At 40.7% G+C, this 26,023-nt stretch overlaps 1 protein-coding gene and 1 non-coding gene across 2 annotated transcripts; both read left to right on the forward strand.

Moving 5' to 3' along the window:
- Window positions 1-11,780: 11,780 nt before the first annotated feature.
- On the forward strand, window positions 11,781-24,707 carry LOC133543506 (elongation factor 2b-like). Its single transcript, XM_061888100.1, is given in 14 exon segments — window positions 11,781-11,926; window positions 16,708-16,922; window positions 17,026-17,207; window positions 17,335-17,546; window positions 21,339-21,517; window positions 21,638-21,743; window positions 22,363-22,615; window positions 22,698-22,893; window positions 22,965-23,092; window positions 23,095-23,330; window positions 23,404-23,757; window positions 23,837-24,019; window positions 24,089-24,221; window positions 24,347-24,707. Coding segments are annotated over 14 exon segments (2,574 nt in total). The 5' UTR covers window positions 11,781-11,923; the 3' UTR covers window positions 24,541-24,707.
- LOC133543992 (small nucleolar RNA SNORD37) lies at window positions 22,218-22,286 on the forward strand. The gene has a single exon (XR_009804569.1). It is a non-coding gene; the product is annotated as a small nucleolar RNA SNORD37 (small nucleolar RNA).
- Window positions 24,708-26,023: the final 1,316 nt, after the last annotated feature.

Genomic DNA, 26,023 nt, shown 5'->3' on the forward strand with positions numbered 1-26,023 from the left:
TGTCTTTGGAAGTGGGAGGAAGCCGGAGTACCCGGAGGGAACCCAAGCATTCACGGGGAGAACATGCAAACTCCACACAGAAAGATCCCGAGCCTGGATTTGAACCCAGGACTGCAGGACCTTCGTATTGTGAGGCAGACGCACTAACCCCTCCGCCACCGTGAAGCCTCATAAATCATGATCATAAAATAATAAAATATTATTTTAATCTTCTTTACATAAAATATTCATCATATTCTCTTCATGTCTTATTAAGCTCCAGTGTTGCTTGTTTTTGCGTAAAAGCTTTTATCCTATCAGAATTCAGCAAGCTTGTTGCCAGCGCTGTATGAATTCTGACGGATAGACAGTTGTTAGACAGTTGCGATAGCCAATCAGTTCACGAGGTGTTGACAGAAGCCCATTTAGGTAGCCTTACGCTAAACGCGGCTGTGATTGGATTTTCACTTCTCACTCCCAAGTGAGAATCTAATCACAAATTGTAATTTGCGAAAAGCAGGGAGTGGCAACGGAGCCATACCCGGCCAACAGAGAAATCCTCGGTTCTCACTTTTTTAACTCACGAATAAAAAGTTCAAATCCATCCAGCCATCCATTTTGTACCGTTTATTCCCTTTGGGGTTGCGGGGAGCGCTATTTCCTATCTCAGCTACAATCGAGCGGAAGGCAGCGTACACCCTGGACAAGTCTCTACCTCACCGCAGGGCCAACACAGATAGACAGACAACATTCACACTCACATTCACACACTAGGGCCATTTTAGTGTTGCCAATCAACCTATCCCCAGGTGCATGTCTTTGGAAGTGGGAGGAAGCCGAAGTACTCGGAGAGAACTCACGCAGTTCAAATATTTTATTTACCGGTATTTATTTTTCCACAGTTATTATGTTCCTTACAATTATTTTAATTTTGACAGTACCACGTAAGGTATGTTTTAAATGCTGATGCGGGTTTGATTTTTAAATGTGCTGAAATATAGCCTGTTTTGTACACTGTTGAGGTGCTTCAATACGATGTCGTGCACATGTGTGTTTCAATACAATGTCGTGCACATGTGTGTTTCTATATAGCATTTCTCCAGCCGTGGTCAAGTGGTGACATAAATTATGGTATTTTGAGGGGTATTTATTAAAGTCGGATTAAGTAGGACATCACTGAAGGCCTGAATTGGAAACATGGCACAGATTTTATCCAAATGTGCCATGTTTTGGGACCTTGGTTGCCAACTCAGCCAGCTCTTTACACTCCAGCAGCACTGACAGCGAACCCAGTCAAAATACCTCAAGGAATTGTTGCAATTGCCAATACCAACAAAGAAATTGACTCAAAAAGCGCTCCAACGTAAGTAAAATAAGGCTCTTCTTTTACAAATATAGGCAGACCTGATACGAATATACACTGGCTTTGCTGTTGACATAATAATGATTTTACACGGCAATTTCAACACCTTTCAAATTTGTTAATGAAAACTACAACTAAAATGCACGTTACGATCAACTGGTGCTTAATAGGCACAATACTTACAGTATTAATACTTTTTAGGACGCATCAAAAGACTAGATTTAGCAAAGACTGAATTGACTAGCCAGTGCACCATATACTATTCACTACTGCCACCTTACACCTTAAACTTGCAACAGTAATTGCAAGTCAATGTTATACTTGGAAAGAATCATCCCTGATTTCCATAGGATGCAAAATGGCAGCGGAACGTCACCGCCACGGCGTCAGATTCTTTTCGTTTTTATTCAAATCAATGTGTCCGTTTACACCATCCCGGCACTAAATATACCCAGAGCTTCTTAATTGGCCAGGCACCGCAACAAATCTGTTCAATTCAGCGAAAATCTGCATGTCTTGGACAGGAAGTCAGCCACAAACACAGAATAAATTATCAAGTTTACTTTCAAAATATAATAGTCAGATCGTATTTTACAATTTAAAACATCCCAATAGTCAGGGTCAATCATGAAGTCATATTGGCAAAGCATTTTAGACGTAATTACACCTCAGTGACACAAATGGATGAGGACATGCTGATTCTGGAGGTCCAAAATTTGAGAAGCAAATACAGGCATATCTCGGGCAGTTATATGGGGGCCAGGGGAAAGAAGCAGTGTGGTTTGTAGGAATTGAATGAAATGTAGGTATTGCGTGGGTGCGTGCGTGCATGCCTGCATGTGTGTGTGTGTGTTCTTGTATTCCTACCTTTCTTGAGACAACAACAAGGAAAAGTACCGTCCATATGAGGACCGGTGAACAAGTTAGGACCGAAATCATGGTCCCAATACGAAAAAACATTGCATCTAATAGAGAATGTCTCATTTGCACTTCTTGTGGGGTAATCTATCAAAATTAGGGTGGTCCCGAAAAGGAGGGATTTTTCTAATTGACTGTGTCAGTTTTAAAAGTGCTCCACCTCTGGTCAACATATGCAATAACAAGTGTGTGTTAGAAATTTAAATGTGCACACCTTTGGCCAAAAATAAAAAATAAAAATATATACATATATATATATATATAGAGAGAGAGAGAGAGAGAGAGAGAGAGATGAAGTAGTCTTGTGATTTTCCCACACATACATATATATATATATATATATATATATATATATATATATATATATATATCTTGATTGGATTATCCAGAGAATAGTGCTCGATACCGTGGTAGAGCGCAATATGTAGGTGTGGGAAAAATCACAAGACGACCTCTTCTCTGCAGAACTGTTTCATGAGGGGTTCCCTCAATCATCAGGAAATGTTTCCTGATGATTGAGGGAACCCCTCATGAAACAGTTCTGTAGAGATGAAGTCGTCTTGTGATTTTTCCCACACCTACATATACATATATATATATATATATTCCGCCCGATTGTAGCTGAGATAGGCACCAGCGCCCCCCGCAACCACAAAGGGAATAAGCGGTAGAAAATGGATGGATGGATAGAGAGAGAGAGAGAGAAAGAGAGAAAGATACTGTAATAACTTTGAAGAAAATAATGACGATTAAAAATTAATTAGATACCAAAAATTTCTAAAAAATATTAGCCAAACTAAAAGCTTACCTTTTTTATATTTGCACATTATGTATATATTATTAATGTTGTAAATACAAATCTTTATATACTGCATCTAGAAAGGTTCATCCTAAAGAGGTAGGCATTTTTCAGAGGTATTAAGACGGTAACAAATACAAAAACGTGTGTGTGTGTGTGTGTGTGTGTGTGTGTGTGTGTGTGTGTGTGTGTGTGTGTGCGTGCGTGTGTGTGTAGTTGTCGTTCTACGAGGCAAAACTGTCGTCTTTTTCACAAGTCTCGAGACGTTCCACGGTGTTTACTTTATCACGTGATTTTGCGTGGATTCGGGAGATTACGTAAAAATTCACGCTATTTCGCCGCACGGCAGAGCCGCAACACAACAGCGGTGGGGGTTACCGTACTACGACAGATGGCGGTGTCGATCCGCTGCCATTCCGCATCCTGTGGAAATCAGGGGTAAGAAATGTGTAATAAAACAATATACAACAACTGATCGTCGGTTTTCTTAATCTACTCATTTTCAAATGTTGCAATAAAAAATTGTATTTTATTATCAAAATCAAACAATGTTTATCAACACATAAAAATACAGAAAATTGGTACACTTGAGTACTGGTCTACACACACTCTTTTTTTTTCACATGCACTAAAAAACTAATTTGTGATTTATTGTGTTTAAAACTGATTTTTTAAAACACATGCAAAAACAAGGATATATTTTCATGCACCTTGTAATGTCTCCAAGTTTTTGTATGGGAAAAACTTTAATAACAATGTTTCCAATAATCTGATTCAAATAGGATTATCATTAGGGCATAATAAATCTCATAATAATATATCATTATTATACTTGCAATTATAAGTGCATCTATTGGGGGTTAAGCTTATCCTGTCTTTAAAAAAAAGTGATGCCTTTGTTTCAAACTTTGAGCAAGGTTCCTTGAATGCACCACAGTTATGTGTTATAAGTCACAAAAGTGAAACTTAGACATACCTTTATCAGATGTTTACCTTTATTCTGTCACCTCATCCTGGTTCCCAGATGTAGGCGGTCTGTGTGAATACATAAAGGTGAACGTTGATGACGTTATGACGTCATGTTTTGAGTGAACGGTGCCGTTAGCAGGAGGAATTAACCATTTTGCATTTTTGCAAGGAGTTTGAGTAGTGTTAAACTGTCAGGCTTGCCCCTGACAGTTTGTTTGTATTTTAGTTTTTCCTCTGTGTTTGTTTAGTATTTCCTGTCTTTAGTTCCTGTCAGCACTCTTATTTTGGTTCAGTTTCCTGTTTGTCTCCCTGAGTGCTGTGTCCCCTCAGCTGCGGCTGATTGGCACCTGGCCACACCTGGTGTCAATCAGCCTGCTCCTATTTAGACCTGTTTTCTCCTCCAGTCAGGGCTGGATTATTGTCGTTGCTACCTGTCGTGTCGTATCATTTCATGTCAATGCAGCGTTGCGGTAAGCTATATTTGATAGCGGTTTGTAGCTTACTGTCTTTTGTTCCCTGCTTCCAAGTTTGTTTTCATATTATAAGTTCGACTTCTGTTTCCTGCTCGATACCTGCTAGCTTCCACGCTAGGCCCTTTTGTTTTTACTAGCTTCCATGCTAAGTTCCTTTAGTTTGTTATCTGCCTCATGTGCGCTTTTTGTTGTACCTCTTTGGTTTGTTGTTGTTTTAGTATTTTTATTAAATCGTGTTTTCCTATCCAATGCCTGCCTCCATCTCTGCATCTTGGTGTTCGTCAACAAAAAACTCTGACATAAACGTTCCAAATGTCATTGAAACAACCTCATTATTGAAATTTTTTATGATCACATGCCTTTGTGGCCCTCAAAAATAGCATACAGTTTGGTGTTTATACCATAACATACCATACCAACTTTATATAAAAATGCAACGGGCCCTAGTGGGTACTATCAACTAGATCAAGGGTCGGCAACCCAACATGTTGAAAGAGCCATATTGGTCCAAAAATACAAAAAACAAATCTGTCTGAAACCGCGAAAAGTTAAAAGCCTTATGTAAGTGTTATAATGAAGGCAACACATTAAGTAGTGTCTCTGAGGGTGAGATAACTCCTGGAAATTAATGGCTTAAAACTGCCAAAGGTATGGATGTGTGTGTCCAAGTTGTGTCTTCTCCTATTTGGATTTATTACAATCTTTGCAAGCTGGGTAACGTTTGCTGTGGTCTGGAACAACATGGTACACAATCAGAAATGCGGCCAATATTACATACAGATAATGTGTCATGAGACATCAATCAATCAATGTTTACTTATATAGCCCTAAATCACTAGTGTCTCAAAGGGCTGCACAAACCACTACGACATCCTCGGTAGGCCCACATAAGGGCAAGGAAAACTCACACCCAGTGGGACGTCGGTGACAATAATGACCCAGTGGGACGTCGGTGACAATGATGACTATGAGAACCTTGGAGAGGAGGAAAGCAATGGATGTCGAGCGGGTCTAACATGATACTGTGAAAGTTCAATCCATAATGGATCCAACACAGTCGCAAGAGTCCAGTCCAAAGCGGATCCAACACAGCAGCGAGAGTCCCGTTCACAGCGGAGCCAGCAGGAAAACATCCCAAGCGGAGGCGGATCAGCAGCGCAGAGATGTCCCCAGCCGATACACAGGCGAGCAGTACATGGCCACCGGATCGGACCGGACCCCCTCCACAAGGGAGAGTGGGACATAGGAGAAAAAGAAAAGAAACGGCAGATCAACTGATCTAAAAAGGGAGTCTATTTAAAGGCTAGAGTATACAAATGAGTTTTAAGGTGAGACTTAAATGCTTCTACTGAGCTGGCATCTCGAACTTTTACCGGGAGGGCATTCCAGAGTACTGGAGCCTGAAATGAAAACGCTCTATAGCCCACAGACTTTTTTTGGGCTTTGGGAATCACTAATAAGCCAGAGTCTTTTGAACGCAGATTTCTTGCCGGGACATATGGTACAATACAATCTGTAAGATAGGATGGAGCTAGACCGTGTAGTATTTTATACGTAAGTAGTAAAACCTTAAAGTCACATCTTAAGTGCACAGGAAGCCAGTGCAGGTGAGCCAGTACAGGCGTAATGTGATCAAACTTTCTTGTTCTTGTCAAAAGTCTAGCAGCCGCATTTTGTACCAACTGTAATCTTTTAATGCTAGACACGGGGAGACCCGAAAATAGTATGTCACAGTAATCGAGACGAGACAATGCACATATAAATTAAATATACAGAGGACATAAGTAAAGGAAATTAAATTAACTCAAATATAATGCAGCTGAGATAGGCCCAGCACAACCCCGCGACCCCAAAAGGGACAAACAGTGGCAAATGGTTGGATGGATGGTTGGATACCTACAAACAAGGCATAAGTACACACAGCTAGCCCAATTAGCATGTTAGGATGGATTATTGGCGCTCCACGCAAGTCAATAACATCAACAAATCTCACCTTTGTGCATTCACGCACAGCATAAAACGTTTGATGGACGAAATGAGTGGCATAAAACACATCTTTCTTTGGCAGCCAGTTGTACACGTAAACAAACTAAGGTGAGATCAAGGACCACCTAAATTAGTAGGATAAAACGGCGCTGGCAAAGTACTGTTATAAGCGAAGCATAAACACAAACATATTAAACAATGGGCTTTCTAACAATTAGGAAGGTTTGTGTCATGTTTGTCCTCTTACAGAAAAAATATTAAAACAACAAATATATTTTTCCCTCCATCTTTTTCCATTTTTGAAAAAGCTCCTGGGAGCCACTAGTTTGGGGCTAAAGAGCCGCGGGTTGCTGACCGCCAAACTAAATGATGAGCATGTGGCTTGTGGCAGAAGAGGTGAGGAAAATAAATCAGCAAAAACTCTTTATTTCAATTTAATTTCAGCTCATTTTGCCTAAAAATGTGTTGTATTCAATACATAGTTTTACTTTTACCGTATGGATTATTTACTTGAAAATACAGTCCTCTATATGCATCACGTGATCACATTACCAGTATTAACAGAACATGCAGGCATACACTTTCATACATTGTACAATAAGAACAAATGAAATAAATTGCTTGCTGCAGACACAATGATGCAATAATACGTAGGTTTATTCTTCTCCGAGCTTGTTAAAATGTACAATAAAGAAAGGTATTGTATGTAGGAACGGTGGCTGTTTAAGACCAAAGTACTGCTAAAATAGTGCTAGTCCGCCATCTACTGGACAAAAGCATTAACTACCATTGACTGATTGATTGATTGAAACTTGTATTAGTAGATTGCACAGTACAGTACATACTCCGTACAATTGACCACTAAATGGTAACACCCCAATAAGTTTTTCAATTTGTTTTTAGTCGGGGTCCACGTTAATCAATTCATGGTAAGAAGAGTCACGTCATCAACAGTTGTTTTTGTTTTTCTTGTTGGCCTCATTCTTGTAACATTGCAGGCTCTGCATGATAATGAGGAAAATTAGTCTTGCAAGGTTGGAGTCTTTTTCTTGTGAAATTTTTTTTTTATTATTATGCTAATATATTCTTTTTTTGTTTGTTTGTTTTGCCGCAGCTGTTACACATACTGTAGTTTTGTACATGGTAGTTGGGATTTGTTATGTATTGTACATATTATATACAAATATAATAATATAATATATTAGTACAATATTAATGTATATATAATATGTAAATATTACATGTATGTTATATACTATTTTTTGCTACTATGGTACATTTTTTTGTCTACTTAATGCCTGCATTATCCTTTCCATCTTTACCCTTTCCATCCTTTGAAAATGAGTTACTGTGTAGCACAATTTCCCTTGTGGTTCAATAAAATGTGTCTAAGTCTAGTATTTTACCATAGAAAACTTTTTTTCTCTAAATATTACAGCATCAGGGGCTTCACGGTGGCAGAGGGGTTAGTGCGTCTGCCTCACAATACGAAGGTCCTGCAGTCCTGGGTTCAAATCCAGGCTCGGGATCTTTCTGTGTGGAGTTTGCATGTTCTCCCCGTGAATGCGTGGGTTCCCTCCGGGTACTCCGGCTTCCTCCCACTTCCAAAGACATGCACCTGGGGATAAGTTGATTGGCAACACTAAATTGGCCCTAGAGTGTGAATGTTGTCTGTCTATCTGTGTTGGCCCTGCGATGAGGTGGCGACTTGTCCAGGGTGTACCCCGCCTTCCGCCCAATTGTAGCTGAGATAGGCGCCAGCCCCCCCCGCAACCCCAAAAGGGAATAAGCGGTAGAAAATGGATGGATGGATGGATATTACACCATCATCCTTATCTTATTATGACTTTATGTTCATATAGCTATGAGTTGTTGTTTTTTCTTGTGATAGCACCATTTTATTCTTGTAAAAAAAAAGTTACATTATAACGTTATACCTCCATCCATCTATTTTCTACCGCTTGTGCATGTCTCACAATATCATAAATGTATGCTCATTAAATTACGAGTTATAGCCCTGTAACATTGTACCATTTTATGGGATCAACTTTTTATTCTTCTGAAATAACTATTTTTATTTCATTATTTTACAACTTTATTTTGTACAATAACACTGCAGTATGTTAAAACTGTTTCCTTTACGTTACAACGTGTTTATTGCAATATTACAATGTAATTCTTCTCAAATCATTTTTTAATTGTCACACAATTTCAAACGTATTCTGGTAAAATGTATACATTTTTAAATGAATACAATAACACTGCAGTATGTTAAAACTATTGCTTTTACGTTACAACGTGTTTATTGCAACATTACAATGTAATTCTTGTCAAATTATTTTTAATCATCACTTAATTACAAACGTATTCTGGTAAAATGTATACATTTTAAAACTTATACAATAACACTGCAGTATGTTCAAACTATTTCCTTTACGTTACAACGTGTTTATTGCAATATTACAACGTAATTCTCGTCAAATTATTTTTAATCATCACACAATTACAAACATATTCTGGTAAAATGTGTACATTTTCAAATGTATGCAATAACACTGCAGTATGTTAAAACTATTGCCTTTACGTTACAACGTGTTCATTGCAATATTACAATGTAATTCGTGTCAAATAATTTTTAATCATCACACAATTACAAATGTATTCAGGTAAAATGTATAAATGTTTATATTGTCCATCCATCCATCCATCCATCTTCTTCCGCTTATCCGAGGTCAGGTCGTGGGGTCAGCAGCCTAAGCAGGGAAGCCCAGACTTCCCTCTCCCCAGCCACTTCGTCCAACTCTTACCCGGGGTTCCCGAGGCGTTCCCAGTCCAGACGGGAGACACAGTCTTCCCAACGTGTCCTGGGTCTTCCCCGTGGCCTCCGACCGGTTGGACGTGCCCGAAACACCTCCCTAGGGAGGCGTTCGGGTGGCATCCTGACCAGATGCCCGAACCACCTCATCTGGCTCCTCTCGATGTGGAGGAGCAGCGGCTTTACTTTGAGTTCCTCCCGGTTGGCAGAGCTTCTCACCCTACCTCTAAGGGAGAGGCCCGCCACTCAACGGAGGAAACTCATTTGGGCCGCTTGTACCCGTGATCTTATCCTTTCGGTCATGACCCAAAGCTCATGACCATAGGTGAGGATGGGAACTAAGATCGACCAGTAAATTGAGAGCTTTGCCTTCCGTCTCAGCTCCTTCTTCACCACAATGGATCGATACAGCGTCCGCATTACTGAAGACGCCGCACCGATCCGCCTGTCGGTCTCGCGATCCACTCTTCCCTCACTCTTGAACAAGACTCCGAGGTACTTGAACTCCTCCACTTGGGGCAGGGTCTCCTCCCCAACCCGGAGATCTCACTCCACCCTTTTCCGGGCGAGAACCATGGACTCGGACTTGGAGGTGCTGACTCTCATTCCGGTTGCTTCACACTCGGCTGCAAACCGATCCAGGGAGAGCTGAAGATCCCGGACAGATGAAGCCATCAGGACCACATCATCTGCAAATAGCAGAGACCATTTTTATATTGTGACCTCTTTATTCTTGTGATTCTACGACATTTTTTTTTTTTTTTGCTGGTTATCTTATTTACGGTGTTTTATTAATGGTCTTCTGTTCATACCTCAATCAATGTTGAGATTTTCTATGAAAGCACATTTTATCATTGTTATTTTTGATTACGTGTGGCGCAGTGGAAGAGTGGCCGTGCGAAACCCGAGGGTCCATTGTTCAATCCCCACCTAGTACAGTGGTTCTTAACCAGGGTTCGATCAAAACCTAGGGGTTCGGCGGAGGTCAAAACACACCCGACTCTTCGTGTAAATACGAACTTCTCCCTATTGGCGTATTACCGCAACAGCTGACTGATTTGCAGGTGTGTAATTTGTTGTGACTTTATGCACTGTGTTGGTTTTCTTTGTTTGAACAAGGTGATGTTCATGCACGGTTCATTTTGTGCACCAGTAAAAAAAACATGGCAACACTTTAGTATGGGTAACATATTCACCATTAATACAGGTTCTTATTAACATGCAAATTAGTAACATATTGGCTCTTAACTAGTCATTAAGTTCTTATTAATGCCTTATTCGGCATAGCCTTACCCTCTAACCCTGACCCTAACCCTAACCAAATAACTCCAAATTAAGTCTTTATTACTTAGAATATGTTCCCCTAGTGTCCAAATAACTCTAAATTGAGTCTTTGTTACCGTATTTTTCAAACTATAGTCGCAGTTTTTTAATAGTTTGTGCGACTTATGCTCAGGAGCGACTTATGTGTGAAATTATTAACACATTACCGTAAAATATCAAATATAAATTTTTTTGCTAATTCACGTAAGACACTGGACGTAAAAGATTTCATGGGATTTAGCAATTTGGAGTGACAGATTGTTTGGTAAACTTATAGAATGCTCTATATGTTATAGTTATTTGAATGACTCTTACCATGATATGTTACGTTAACATACCAGGCACCTTCTCGGTTGGTTATTTATGCGTCATGTAGGTGGCGACTTGTCCAGGGTGTACCCCGCCTTCCGCAAGATTGGGAATGAGCGGTAGAAAATGGATGGATGGATAACGTACACTTATTCAGCCTCTTGTTCACTATTCTTTATTTATTTTAAATTGCCTTTTAAATTTCTATTCTTGGTGTTGGGTTTTATCAAACAAATTTCCCCCCAAAAATGCGACTTATACTCCAGTGCAACTTGTATGTTTTTTTCCTTCTTTATTATGCATTTTCGGCAGGTGCGACTATACTCCGGAGCGACTTATACTGCGAAAAATACGGTACTTAGAATATTTTCCCCATACTAAAGTGTTACCAAAAACATATAACTTTGTCTTGAATTTGAAAGAAAAAAAACATTTTATTTTTGCCTAAAGAAGGGTTCGGTGAATGCAACAAGGTTAAGAACCACTGACCTAGTACCAACCTCGTCACGTCCGTTGTGTCCTGAGCAAGACACTTCACCCTTGCTCCTGATGGATGCTGGTTAGCGCCTTGCATGGCAGCTCCCTCCATCAGCGTGTGAATGTGTGTGTGAATGGGTAAATGTGGAAGTAGTGTCACAGCGCTTTGAGTAACTTGAAGGTAGAAAAGCGCTATACAAGTACAACCCATTTATCATCTATTTATTTATTAAATAAATGTACATTATTCTTGTACAACCCTAAAAGGGAATAAGCGGTAGAAAATGGATGGATGGAAGTTGAAAAATACGAAGGATTACAAAAAATAGCTCGTGCGTCATGCGTCGGCAAAGTAGCGTCAGTACGTGATGACGTAACGCCCAAAGCACGTACTATAAAAAGCATTTGTCTGACGTCAGCGCTCTCTTCCCTGCCTCGGCCCTCGTGTGGTGGGCAGTGTAAAATTTCCTGTCTGCTTTTTCCACCGAGCGAATCCAAAACCATCCGTCAAAATGGTGAGTTAGTTCCACCTAAGTTAATAATATCTAAGTAGAAAACCGCTGTTGCGGTTGGATTACCGTTGTCATTAGTGTTCGTGATTACAAAATATGGGCGTGGGACATTTCACCGATGGGTACGAAAAATGGCAACCATCTTGTTTTAGGTTTCCGTGTTGAGGGCCTCGAAATCTTTTTAAGGCTTACATTCTCACAATACGAGCTCAGTCTGTATTTAATTTGTTTTGTTACCTGTTTATCTATCGGAAGCCTAATAGGAGTGGTGGCAAATGTGTCGTTTTTATATCGGTGCTTTTTTTTTTTTTTTTCAACCGACAATTTAAACGCCGGTTTGTATTGAGTAATGTAAAGATGGCTGAATCACATTCTGTCTTCCCAGGGTTTATTATAGTTTAGTAGGTTGTTAGCAGTCTGGTCAACTGGCCTACCGGCCTTTTGTTATCGTCGTCTGGGCTCCGAGCTAATGTTAGCATGTAGCATTGTGTCAAAGTCTGTACACGTGGCCTGTTCGCCGGTATTTAAATAGCAGGCGTCAGATGTCTGCCTGTCCATCATTGTTTACATGTGTTATGTATTATCCAGGTTCTGTACCACAGTCGTTGAGAGAATTCCCATTGCAGAAATACATGGGGGCTCTTAAACACGCCAGAAAAATGATGCGTCAGACCCAAGATAAAACCGGTTCGGGATATGTGTGATCGCGATAACAATGACGCAGCCAGATGTTCTCTGAATGTTGACAAATAACACCAAGAATCACAAACTCCCGGCCCATATACTGAACATGTTTATAGATTACACACTAACAGTAATAGCATGGTTTTCATTCTTTTTTTCAATCTATTAATTTTATTTCAGGCAAGGACTTATAAAAATAACACGGTAGACAACACATAGTATAAATTCATATACAGCAAAAGGTAATGTACAGTTTGTAAGCATGATGATCCAGTTTTGCCTGAAAGGGAGTGGGAAGATCCATCAATCTTCTTCCGCTTATCCGACGTCGGGTCGCGGGGGCAGCAGTCTAAGCAGGGAAGCCCAGACTTTCCTCTCCACAGCCACTTCGTCTAGCTCAGTGGTTCTTAACCTTGTTGGAGGTACCGTATCCTACCAATTTCATATGCGCATTCACCGAACCGTTCCTTAGTGTAAAATAAAATGTTTTTTTTTTCCCCCAAACTCAAGACAAAGGTATATGTTTTATTACTGGTGCACAAAATTAACCGTGTATGAACATCACCTTGTTCAAAGAACAAATCCAAAAGGGAGCATGAACTCACAACAAATGACACACCTGCAAATCAGTGTGACTTCTGCGGTTGTCGTATATATAATATGCCGATAGGGAGAAGTTTTCATTTACACGATGAGTCAAGTGTGTCTTGACCTCCGTCGAACCCCTGAGGCCAACTCACCGAACCCCTAGGGTTCGATCGAACCCAGGTTAAGAACCACTGTTCTGGCTCTTCCCGGGGGATCCCGAGGCGTTCTCAGGCCAGTCGGGAGACATAGTCTTCCCGACGTGACCTGGGTCTTCACCGTGCCCTAAACGCCACGCCTGTTCGGATGGCATCCTGACCAAATGCCTGAACCATCTCATCTGGCTCCTCTCAATGTGGAGGCGCAGCGGCTTTGAGTTCCTCCCGGATGCTTCTCAGCCTATCTCTAAGTGAGAGCCCTGCCACACAGCGGAGGAAACTCATTTCGTCCGCTTATCCTTTCGGTCATGACCCAAAAGCTCATGACCATAGGTGAGGATGGGACCATAGGTCGACTGGTAAATTGAGAGCTTTGCCTTCCGGCTCAGCTCCTTCTTCACCACAAAGGATCGGTACATTGTCAACATTACTATTGAACTCCTCCACATGGGGCAAGGTCTCCTCCCCAACCAGGAGATGGCACTCCGCCCTTTTCCAGGAGAGAACGATGGACTCGGACTTGGAGGTGCTGACTCTCATTCCGGTCGCTTCACACCGGGAAGATCATTTATTTATTCGCACCCACAGTTCCTAATGTGGTGATTAATACATTGAGTTTCACTGTTAACTTTAAGGATTATAATACAAATGTATCATGGTGGCATTACCACAGGTAACAAAAATTATTACACCAAAAAATTGTATCAACAATGTAGGAAGAATGAACAATACCAACAATGGTAATAGACAACATAGCAATAATGGCAAGGAAACATTGGGCACATGTAAACACTTTTGAGACAGAGCTTTTCAAGTTTTAATAATAATGGATTAGATTTATGTCGCGCTTTTCTATTAGATACTCAAAGCGCTCACAGAGAAGTGGGAACCCATCATTCATTCACACCTGGTGGTGGTAAGCTACATCTGTAGCCACAGCTGCCCTGGGGTAAACTGACCGAAGCGTGGCTGCCAGTTTGCGTCCATGGCCCCTCCGACCACCACCAATCATTCATTCACCAGTGTGAGCGGCACCAGGGGTTAAGGTAGAAGTGTCCTGCCCAAGGACACGACGACAGCGACTTGGATATCAATAGGTGGGGAGTGAACCTGCAACCCTCAGGTTTCTGGCATGGCCGCTCTACCCACTACGCCATGCCGCCCCATGCCTTTTTATTCTTCACATGCAGACTACACCACAGTCAAATGCTTTTTTTCCATGCTTTTCAGATATTGCGTACAGTGGGATCCAACCACTAGTTACAGAATGTAATACACTAAATACAAACATTTGAATAGCTCTATCCATCCATTTTCTACCGCTTGTCCCTTTTGGGGTCGCGGGGGTTGCTGGAGCTTATCTCAGCTGCATTCGGGCAGAAGGTGGCTTAAACCCTGGACAAGTCGCCACCTCATCACAGGGCCAACACGGACAGCATTCACACACTAGGGCCAATTTAGTGTTGTTAATCAACCTATCCACAGGTGCATGTTTTTGGCGGTAGGAGGAAGCCGGGGAATTGCTGTAATATACTGTACATTAATTACAAGACAATAAGTTACAGTAGTACAACAGCAGGTCAAATTAAAGACCCTCATCTCTATATTTTGAACCAGATCTGATGTTTTTATAAAACTTTAACCGTGACCTCGAAAGGGACAATCTGTATAAAATTGGATGGATGCTTGTGTTGTAAGTCCAGTTTGTTCCATAGTTTTATTCCGCATACAAACATACTTAAACGTTTACGTGTGGTTTGAGCTCTTTGCAATGAGAAATATCCAAAGCCTCCCAGCCTTTCTTTGGTAAACGGAATGAGAATGAGTTTGCGCTACATGTTTAGGAAGGTATGTTACCAATAGGCCCAATAACTCAGGCTCATTAAAGTGTAATAGAAATAAGAACTGTCCCTCCTTCATCTAATATTCAACAACTTCAGACCTAACACTCCTATCAAGTTGAGTCCAGAGCAGAAACATCAGTCCCAGTTACTATGGGTGTGCCGTCTGTGGCACCTTTTTAAATTTTTGACGTGCTACGAGATTAGCAATTGGCAATCAGTTTTCCTTTACAGGATGTCTTTTAAACAACGTATTTGTCCAGATCAATTACATAAACACATTTACAACCATTATCTTTTTTTATATATACAGGACAAAGCGGTCCACCGCATTCTATGACTAAAAGCTGCTTTTATTGCAGTAAGTGTAAAACTGTATACCTGTTAGAAATAAGAATTCTTTAAAACAAATATATCAGTCGTTTTCAAATGTCTGTATTAAAATGTTCAATACAATACAAATAACTTTTTAAAAATAATTTAGTTTCATCCATCCATTTTCCTACCGCTGGACCTTTTAAGGGTAGGGATCTTTGGTCACGATTAGATTTCAAATGAGGAGCTACGTTTCAATTAATCAAATATTGATGCGTCTTTGATTTATGTATGTTGATATAGTTTAAAACTTATTTTCGTTTTACCAAATGGCCGTTTATTTTAACTTGCAACTAGTGTTGTCCCGATACCAGTATTTTGGTACCGGTACCAAAATCTCTAATTTTTAGAGGCGGTATAGCACCGAATATGTATCGCAGTACTATACTAATATCAGTATACCGTACAACATTTTCTAAAAACAGTGCATTTATCAAGAGATTCCCATCAGATTTTTGACATTCGCGGAAATGTGTGCAAAATTGGAACATAAGTGACGTATAATAAAGGAGCTGGTCAGATCTCTCAGCTAGGTGACTTGCTGCAGTCAAATATAACTGTCTGCATTACTTTCATTTCCGGTAAATACATAGACCACTGACGTTTACTAATCGAATTTATAATTGTCTGTGTCCGAATTGCAATGCATCTCTAAAATAGTATTTCCCCCACCTAGAGTTGCTTTGCGACGCATCCAGTTAATGTATTGACATACCTCTAATAGTCATTTTTGTAAGCACTAGAAGGTGTTTGCTGGAGTGAAATTAAAAGGATTTCTGCCCTTTCGTACTTGCTTTTTCTCCTTTTGTTGTCTTCATTTCACCTACATTCATGGAGACAATAGTGATGATTGCAATTTTAAGATCATCTTGGAATGTTGTCTGTTAAGGTCCCGTTGCTTTTAAGCTGTCATTGTTTGCAGCAATTACCTAATAATGCAAAACCTCCATCTTTTTGCACCTTTGCTTGTCTGTTTTATGTAAAGAGGAAACGGGTCATTGAAAGGTTCACTATTCCAAACTGACCTAGCTGAAAGATTAATTGTAGTGACTTAAGTCTGTCTTTGTTTGATTTAAAAAGTTCAGTAGTTATGGTATTGCATTCATGTATGTGACTATCTAATCTGGACTGCTCTTTGCAGGTTAACTTTACAGTCGACCAGATCCGTGCCATCATGGACAAGAAGTCCAACATCCGTAACATGTCTGTGATTGCGCACGTCGATCATGGCAAGTCCACTCTGACCGACTCCCTGGTGTCGAAGGCTGGTATTATCGCCTCCGCTCGTGCTGGAGAGACCCGCTTCACAGACACACGAAAGGATGAGCAGGAGCGTTGTATTACCATCAAGTCTACGTAAGTGCACATTTAAGTTAAAAACAATTTGGGTTTCTTTCAAAAACGGGTTAGGGTTAGTGTTGAAGCTGTGTTGCTCATTTTTAAATGTCCTATTTTATAGTGCCATCTCCTTGTTCTACGAGCTGGCTGAAAATGACTTGGCCTTCATCAAGCAGAGCAAGGATGGATCTGGCTTTTTGATCAACCTGATTGACTCCCCTGGACATGTGGACTTCTCCTCTGAAGTGACTGCTGCTCTCCGTGTTACGGACGGAGCCCTGGTGGTCGTTGACTGTGTGTCTGGTAAGAATAACAGCCTAGTCCTTTGAGGTCCACATTACAAGTTCAAAGCATCAACAGTATTTTTTCAACAGTATAATTTATTTGCTCAATATAATGGGGCTGTATTTAATGCTTCTGCTCATATTAGGTGTATGCGTCCAGACTGAAACGGTACTTCGTCAGGCCATTTGTGAGCGCATCAAGCCGGTCCTGATGATGAACAAGATGGACCGTGCCTTGTTGGAGCTGCAACTTCAACCCGAAGACCTTTACCAAACTTTCCAGCGTATTGTTGAAAACGTCAACGTCATTATTTCCACCTATGGTGAATTGGAAAATGGTCCCATGGGCAGCATCGAGGTGTGTGGTGCTCTCATTCTCACTTCCTTTCCCAGAGATGCTGCAAATATACTACAAAAGCATTCATAGCTAAAATGGACATCTTGAATCCAAACTCTGATCCGATCACCCTTTGAATTTTAACACTTTCTGAAAGTTTGAACTAAATGTACTTTTTTAACTTTTGAGTTATCTATTGGGGAACTTAAAAGAACAAGTGAATGGTCTTGTTAGTCTGCACTTTCTCTGTTGGGTCGATTTAATATTTGGTATTTGATAAGATAACTACATGGATATCATGACTCTTTCCCGACTTTTGTACTTATACAACACCTATGAAGTAGGATGCATTACATGGCCTATCCTCGGAGGGGAACTGCAGTTTTTGGGAAATTTGCTTATTGTTCACAATCATGAGCGAAAAGACAAGGTTTTTTTTCCTTTTGCATTCTATCATGTAAAATTGGCTTGTTCTAGGTGGTTTGCAACACAGCTAATGGTAGCAATCAATTCTACCTCTAAATCACTTTAAGAAGCATTCAAAAACCAATACTTAATTTACCTTCCGTGGCATGTATAATCAAACTATAGGAACTTATTTTTTTTATAAGACATTGGCGCGCTACGGTATAAGCCGTAAAAGCTAACTACTGCTGTAGATACATTAGCTTCTACATCGGCACACAACGCGTTTGGAATGCACACTATGCGTCAAAACACAATCCTTACTGACTGAAAAACAATCATATTACAGTGTTTGTAAAGTATTAGCCAACTTTTCATGTTTTGTTTGTACACAGCTGAACTAGTCAGAGAGTGTATGTATTGTAGTTGTACTAATCCTCATTGTGTGCCGCGTGCGTGTACATGGTCAAAATATTGACTCACTCGATGGACAGGTGTTTGTCTGGTCCAGCTGGCCTCAAACGGTTTCTGTTGATTTTGGGTGCGCACGCCATTTATGCTAAAATGGTTGTCTCCAAATTTCACATTTGCAGCGTTGGTGACTTTCACCTCACCCTCTCGACTTCCGTCTCTTTCACCCTTTTCTTCGTGCTCGCTTTTATAAGCAGTGGTTTATCCTCCGTATTTTTAGCTTCAAAAAGTTGACGTTGTGAATCCTCATTTGTCCAAAAATAGTGTTACTTCATTAGTGCGCACACACAGACGTGTTTTGATTCCGGAAGTTGGAACAGAAATTGTCGCCAGAAGTCAAGACGTAAGCTGCTATGGAAGCAAAAATTTAAAAATTCCCCCCAAAAAAGTGCAGTTCACCTTTTTAATTTAACTTACTGTGGCGCCACGTCAGTTTCATAGCCGCCACACCTCGAATACAAGGGTTTTATTACGTGAAAACAAATTAAACATGTATTGTAGTCTCCATAAGTTATGAGGTCCATTGCCATTTTTAGCTTATATTGCCAATCTTATGGTAACTGCACAATTACCAAAGGTTTTACCTGCTGTTCAAACACTTTCGTCTGTGCTTTCCCGGACACATCACCACTTTTTCATTCTCTGCCAACTGCGTTCAGGCACCGACAATGTTGACGTAACTTAAATATATCCCAGATATACTTACAGATAGGGATGTCCCGATACAACTTTTTCACTTCCGATACGATACCGATATTGTTGCCTTGAGTATTGGCCGATACCGATATCAATACGATACTATATAGGCACGAATCATACATGCATTTATTCCTTTTTTGTGTGGAATGTTAGAAAAGGCTTGATAAAGTGATGTTATTGTTAACTGATGTTGTTGTGTTAAAACAGAAAATAGTCAGCAAGAGTAGGTATAGGAAAAACTGACCCATTTATTATTAACCAATTGGTTGCATACATTTTAACCTTCAACATAAGAGTATTACCTCAACAAATCCAATTAAAACTAAATGTTATATTTAAAGTGCAAAATAAACACTAATACCAACATAATTATACAATTGAATAGAATAAATTAGAAGACCCTGAAAAATAACCTAAATAAATCCAATTAAAAAAGAAAATAAAAGGTTTTAAAGTGCAAGCAATTCAAGTTCACTTCAGTTATTTTTTTACAGTCAGCATATGTTGAAAACAACTGTGGGCATGGACTAAAACTACACTTTTTAACCTCTTTGTGCATCTGGGGTATAGTTTTTTTTCTACAATGTAGTGGCGGCTAAGAATAATGTAGCAAGGTTCGAGGTGCTCCATTAAGCGTTTAAACCCAACATTACTCACCACCGACGGGCTGGTCATCAAGCACAATAAACTGGGCTATCTTTTCTGTTATGGCCATTGCCTTTTTGCTGTCCTGTGGTAATTTGTCACGTCTTGCAAAGCTTTCGGCCAGCGTGGGTTGCTGAAGCGAGCCAGAGGTTTTGCTTCACCTTGCTGCTCTTGCAAAATCCTCATGTTCTTTTTGCTGTGTTTTTTTCAAATGTGCGAAGGGTTGCATGTATCGAAACCTTCCCGGTTCTATCCCTCCACGGGACACTTGCGTCTGACAAATGTTGCATTTAGCGGGCAACGTCTTTGTCCGAGTTTACGTTAAAATACTTCCACACAGCCGACATCACTGCACTTTGCTGCAAGCACACGCGTTGTCGTTGTTGTGATCACGTGGGCTGTGCATGCTGGATCAGAGACGCTCTTGTTCCTCGGCCGGCACCAATGTTAATTAAGGGGCATTGCCGCCACCTCCTGTGTTGGAGTGTGATTAAACCAGAGTCACCTATTACAGAAGTGCTGCAGCGGCAAATAGACAGCTTATATCGGAGCTTTTAGATTCAGTCCGTTAAAATCCTATATTCACTTTTTTGGCTAATATTGGACTGATTTCCGATATCAATATTGGATCGGGACATCCCTACTTACAGACAGCCATCTACAAAATGTGGAAATGGCAGCTTTTAATGCGAAAGTCCAACTGCAGCACAGGCAAATGTGACTTCATGCTCCTGCAGCAATAAAGTACATTGTACAATAATCAACAATAGTTAAAAATATGGCAAAATGATACAAAAATGTTCATACTAATCAGATTTGTTTTTAAATGTATTTATACATATTTTTAGCCTTTTTAAAGAAAATCATATTGCAAACTAGACGATGACGTACGTCATAGTGACCAAGCTTCCATAGTCACAGGTATCTTGGTAATCTAGGGAAACCCTGCCTTTTTATTATTTTATTCATACTTCCTCCAAACAAGCTTTTGAATGTTCTCTGACCTGTGACGTCAGCGGATATCTGTATTTGGTAGAAATTTACACGAAGATCTTAGCGTGAGTCGAAGCTGTAGTCCTAAGCTCCTTTATCTTTTTGTCTATCCTTTTGCTTTTGCCATCTCTAATACAAAGTGCTGTATAATTTGAATTTATCTGTCAGACACGATATGGAAGCGCTAAAACTTCAACATGGCTGGCGGGATGAAGACAGTTGAAGTGGAGTCATGTAAAAACCGCCCACAAAACTGCGCATCCTGAAGACAAAGTGGCTTGAAGATAGTGTGTGCAAAATTTTGACCAAAGAACTAAATTACATGTGTAGACCACAAGGAAGTGTTTTATATGTAGGGGAAAAAAATATATGATCCCTCTTTAAGGCCATTGCAAAAAAAATCATCCATCTTTCTGCTTTCTACCGCTTGTCCCCCTTGGTCTCACAGGGGTGCTGGAGCCTAATCCATCACTTGTAAATATGTGAATGTGTTTGGGGGGGGGGGGGGGGGGGGGGGGTGTTGTGGAGCTGTTGGGTTGCAAACACCAAATGTTGGTGACCTTGTATCAAGTCATGGTGTTTTTTCCTCTCAACTTGTAGATTGATCCAGTCGTCGGTACTGTTGGCTTTGGCTCTGGTCTCCATGGATGGGCTTTTACCCTGAAGCAGTTTGCTGAGATGTATGCTGCAAAGTTTGCTGCCAAGGGTAATACCCAGATGTCTCCAGCTGAACACTGCAAAAAAGTGGAGGACATGATGAAGAAGCTGTGGGGTGACCGGTAGGTCTAACAGTTTCAACAGCTGAAATGACAGCTTTACTTGGTGGTCATTTAGTTTGACATTGGAAGTAGTTATTTTATGTATACTCAGTCTAATTTATGACCTTTCATACATTGTAGGTATTTTGATGCAAACACCGGAAAATTTTCAAAGAATCAAAATGGGCCTGATGGCGCCAAGCTCCCTCGCAGCTTTGTACATCTTATCCTTGATCCCATCTTCAAGGTAGGTAAATTGTATTAGTGAAATTATCTAGCTAAAGGATACCTGTGGAGTCAACCCCCGATTTTTGCTGTTTTGTGCTTAGCCGTGGTTCAATTTCTATCAAGGATTTTCAAATCAAATATTTTTAGAGCTATAGTATAACAACCCTGTTTGACATTAAATAACATCCACTAAATTTAACAAGCTCTGTTTCTTTCTACTCCTTTTTTACACGAAACTTGAACTATGTAATGTATCATTGTAATTGACTGCATTTTTGAAGTAACCATAAACAGTCACTTAACACTTCTTTAATTGAAATTAAGACATTGTATTTACTCAAAAGCAATGGTCTCCTGTGGCCAATACTAGTGTAGTGGTGTATGAATTTTTAATTTAGGCCATAAATATGTAGAAAATACTTGGTGAAAAATCAGCGGTATAAAGTGAATCCTCAAACTTTGTGACGTGAAGGGGGACGACTATCCATTACCTGCAGATGATGACTTAAACTTTCTTCACTTTGACCTGAGTGTATTAGTGATGATAACCATGTCTCTGAGCAGGGCAGAAATAGTTGCTTTCTATTTACACAAGGGTTTGACTTGATCTTGACCAAGTGCACTCAATATTTTTACAGGTGTTTGATGCCATTATGAACTTCAAAAAGGAAGAGACTGCTAAACTGATCCAGAAGCTCGAGATCAAGTTGGATATTGAAGATAAGGACAAAGAGGGCAAGCCTCTCCTGAAGGCTGTAATGCGTCGCTGGTTGCCAGCTGGAGAGGCTCTCCTTCAGATGATCACCATCCACCTGCCTTCTCCTGTCACTGCCCAGAAGTATCGTTGTGAGCTCCTCTATGAAGGACCTGATGATGATGAAGCTGCTCTTGGTAAGATGCAAATGTCCATCTTGGCTAACATAAGTGTGTATGTTTTTATTTTTATTTTTTTCTAAACTGTTAATTTCTTTAGGTATCAAGAATTGTGACCCCAAGGCTCCTCTTATGATGTATATCTCCAAGATGGTGCCCACTAGTGACAAGGGCCGTTTCTATGCCTTTGGTCGTGTGTTCTCTGGTTCCGTTTCAACCGGTCTTAAAGTACGCATTATGGGACCAAACTTTGTCCCTGGAAAGAAAGAGGACTTGTACTTGAAGCCTATTCAGAGGTATGTATTCCCCGCGTGACTGAAGGTGTTGGTGCTTGTTCATCATCCACTAAAATGTCCCTCTTTTCCAGAACCATTCTGATGATGGGTCGTTATACAGAGCCCATTGAAGATGTACCCTGTGGAAACATTGTTGGTCTGGTTGGTGTGGATCAGTTCCTGGTCAAAACTGGAACCATCACCACCTTTGAAGGGGCGCACACATGAAGGTGATGAAATTCAGCGTCAGTCCTGTGGTGAGAATTGCTGTGGAAGCCAAAAACCCAGCTGACCTCCCAAAGCTGGTGGAGGGTCTGAAGCGTCTGTCCAAGTCTGACCCCATGGTGCAGTGCATCATTGAAGAGTCTGGCGAGCACATCGTTGCAGGAGCTGGAGAGCTTCATCTGGAGATCTGCCTTAAGGATCTTGAGGAGGATCATGCTTGCATCCCTCTCAAGGTGAATTTAAAAAACACCATCACAAGTTAATATTACCATTGGTTTGCATTTCTCATTCAATTTTCTCTTTTAGAAATCTGATCCTGTGGTGTCCTACAGAGAAACTGTCCAGTCCGAGTCAAGTGTGATGTGTCTAGCAAAGTCCCCCAACAAGCACAACCGCCTGTTCATGAAGGCCCACCCCTTAGAAGATGGTTTGGCTGAAGACATCGAGAAGGGTGAGGTCACAGCACGCCAAGAGCAGAAGGCCCGTGCCCGTTACCTTGCTGACCATTACGAGTGGGACGTCGGAGAGGCAAAAAAGATCTGGTGCTTTGGACCCGATGGAACTGGCCCCAACATGCTGGTTGATGTGACCAAGGGTGTGCAGTACCTCAATGAGATAAAGGACAGTGTGGTCGCTGGCTTCCAGTGGGCTGTTAAGGAGGTGTGGAAGAATTGAGCATTACTACATTAATTCTTATGAGCGGATCATTTTTAATCTTTTTGCTTTTCACATTTTCTAGGGTGTCCTCTGTGAAGAGAACATGCGTTCCATCCGTTTTGATATCCATGATGTTACCCTACATACAGATGCTATCCATCGTGGTGGTGGTCAGATTATTCCCACTGCTCGCAGAGTTCTGTATGCTTGTGAGCTTACAGCTGAGCCCAGAATTATGGAACCAGTCTATTTGGTGGAGATCCAGGTAAGAATATGGTTTAATACAAAAAAACACTAAATGAAATGCTTCCCTCACTTTTTTGTTTCATTACAGTGTCCTGAGGCTGCAATGGGTGGAATCTATGGTGTGTTGACAAAGAGGCGTGGTCATGTCTTTGATGAGTCTAGTGTCATGGGCACACCCATGCGTGTGATCAAGGCCCATCTCCCGGTCAATGAGTCATTTGGTACGTATTCTTCAGCGAAACTGTCTTATGGAGGACATCTGCCGAGCAAACATGAAGCACAACATCAGAGGTACAATTTGGAAAGATGTTTGTATACTAACTGACTTTACATTTTGGTCTTGCAGGTTTCACAGCTGACCTCCGTTCCAACACTGGTGGGCAGGCTTTCCCTCAGTGTGTCTTCGACCATTGGCAGATCCTCCCTGGAGATCCAAAGGATCCCACCTCCAAGCCCGGTGTCGTGATCACTGACACCCGTAAACGCAAGGGTCTCAAGGAAGGTATCCCAGCCTTGGACAACTACCTGGACAAATTGTAATCACCTGGACCACTGCTTGTCATTTTTCATCATTCATTCCCCACCAATTTTAGTCTACATTGTGGGACTGGACTGTACAGAACACCGTGAGCACTAAAGTTTGCCAAAAGGATTGACATTATAATAAAGTACAAAAATTGTAAACTAATTAAAGGAAATAAACCCTGTCTGATTGACTCATTCAAATGTGTATGTTGTTAAAACTGAATAAGTATGTAAATTGGGCATAAGAAGTGAATAAGGCTGGTTTTAATTTTTTTTTTTTTTTTTTACCTCCTTCCCTTAAAGCCAGTGCTGGTATTAGATATTTTGCTGTTTCCCTGCATATTTGGTGTGCCTGTTTATGTGGTCTTCTCTTGAGGATGGACAGTGTAATGTCAGTTATACACTAGTAGCGGGACTAGCTTGTGAGTTAGTCTGGTAAAAGCTTTTTTATATTCCAGGCAATTAAAATGTATATAATATGTTAGGTCAAATCATTAGGATTTTCAATTAAGTGCGCAACTGAAGGTCATTAAAAATGAATCCATATTTTGATTAGATAAATAGTACTTTATTTATTCCTTCAGGAAAAATAAATTTCAGCATAATCCCATTGAAGATCAAACATTACGGGGAGACAGAACGTGATTGCTGACGGGTCTGCTGGCTTCCAGCGCCCCTTACAAAAAAGACATACAGGTAAACAAGGGTTATACAATAAAAATATCGGTCTAAGTCTGGGCCCTGGAGATGGGATCCCGACTGGCCAAGGGAAAAAAAACTCATAGCCATAGTACACATCCCACTCACGTGTGTAAGAGCAATACATCAAAGAACACACAGTTTGATAGTAAAACGTTTGAAAATAAACATAAAAAATACACTTCCATCAATTTCTGCTGCTTATTCCCTTTCGGGGGCGCTGGCGCCCATCTCAGCTACAATCGGGCGGAAGGCGGTGTACACCCTGGACAAGTCGCCACCTCATCGCAGGGCCAACCCAGATAGACAACATTCACACACTAGGGCCAATTTTAGTGTTGCCAATCAACCTATTCCCAGGTGCATGTCTTTGGAAGTGGGAGGAAGCCCACGAATTCACGGGGAGAACATGCAAACTCCACACAGAAAGATCCCGAGCCTGGATTTGAACACTTATCGCATGCATAAATTATTTCTGTTTAAAGTTAAATTGTTGCGGAGGCACACTCCACACACACACACACACACACACACACACACAGTGGAAAAAGTGCTAAAATAGCGTCGATCTCCAGTATCAATTACTATGAATTGATTAACGTGGACCCCGACTTAAACAAGTTGAAAAACTTATTCGGGTGTTACCATTTAGTGGTCAATTGTAGGAAATATGTACTGAACTGTGCAATCTACTAATAAAAGTATCAATCAATCAAAGACGAAGATGCAGGTTATGTTTTTTTAAGCGCTCGGCTTCGTTTTGCCAGACCCGCCATCGTCTTGTTGAGACGGAAGTCCG

Source organism: Nerophis ophidion, linkage group LG26 (assembly GCF_033978795.1).
Source record: "Nerophis ophidion isolate RoL-2023_Sa linkage group LG26, RoL_Noph_v1.0, whole genome shotgun sequence".
NCBI lineage: Eukaryota > Metazoa > Chordata > Actinopteri > Syngnathiformes > Syngnathidae > Nerophis > Nerophis ophidion.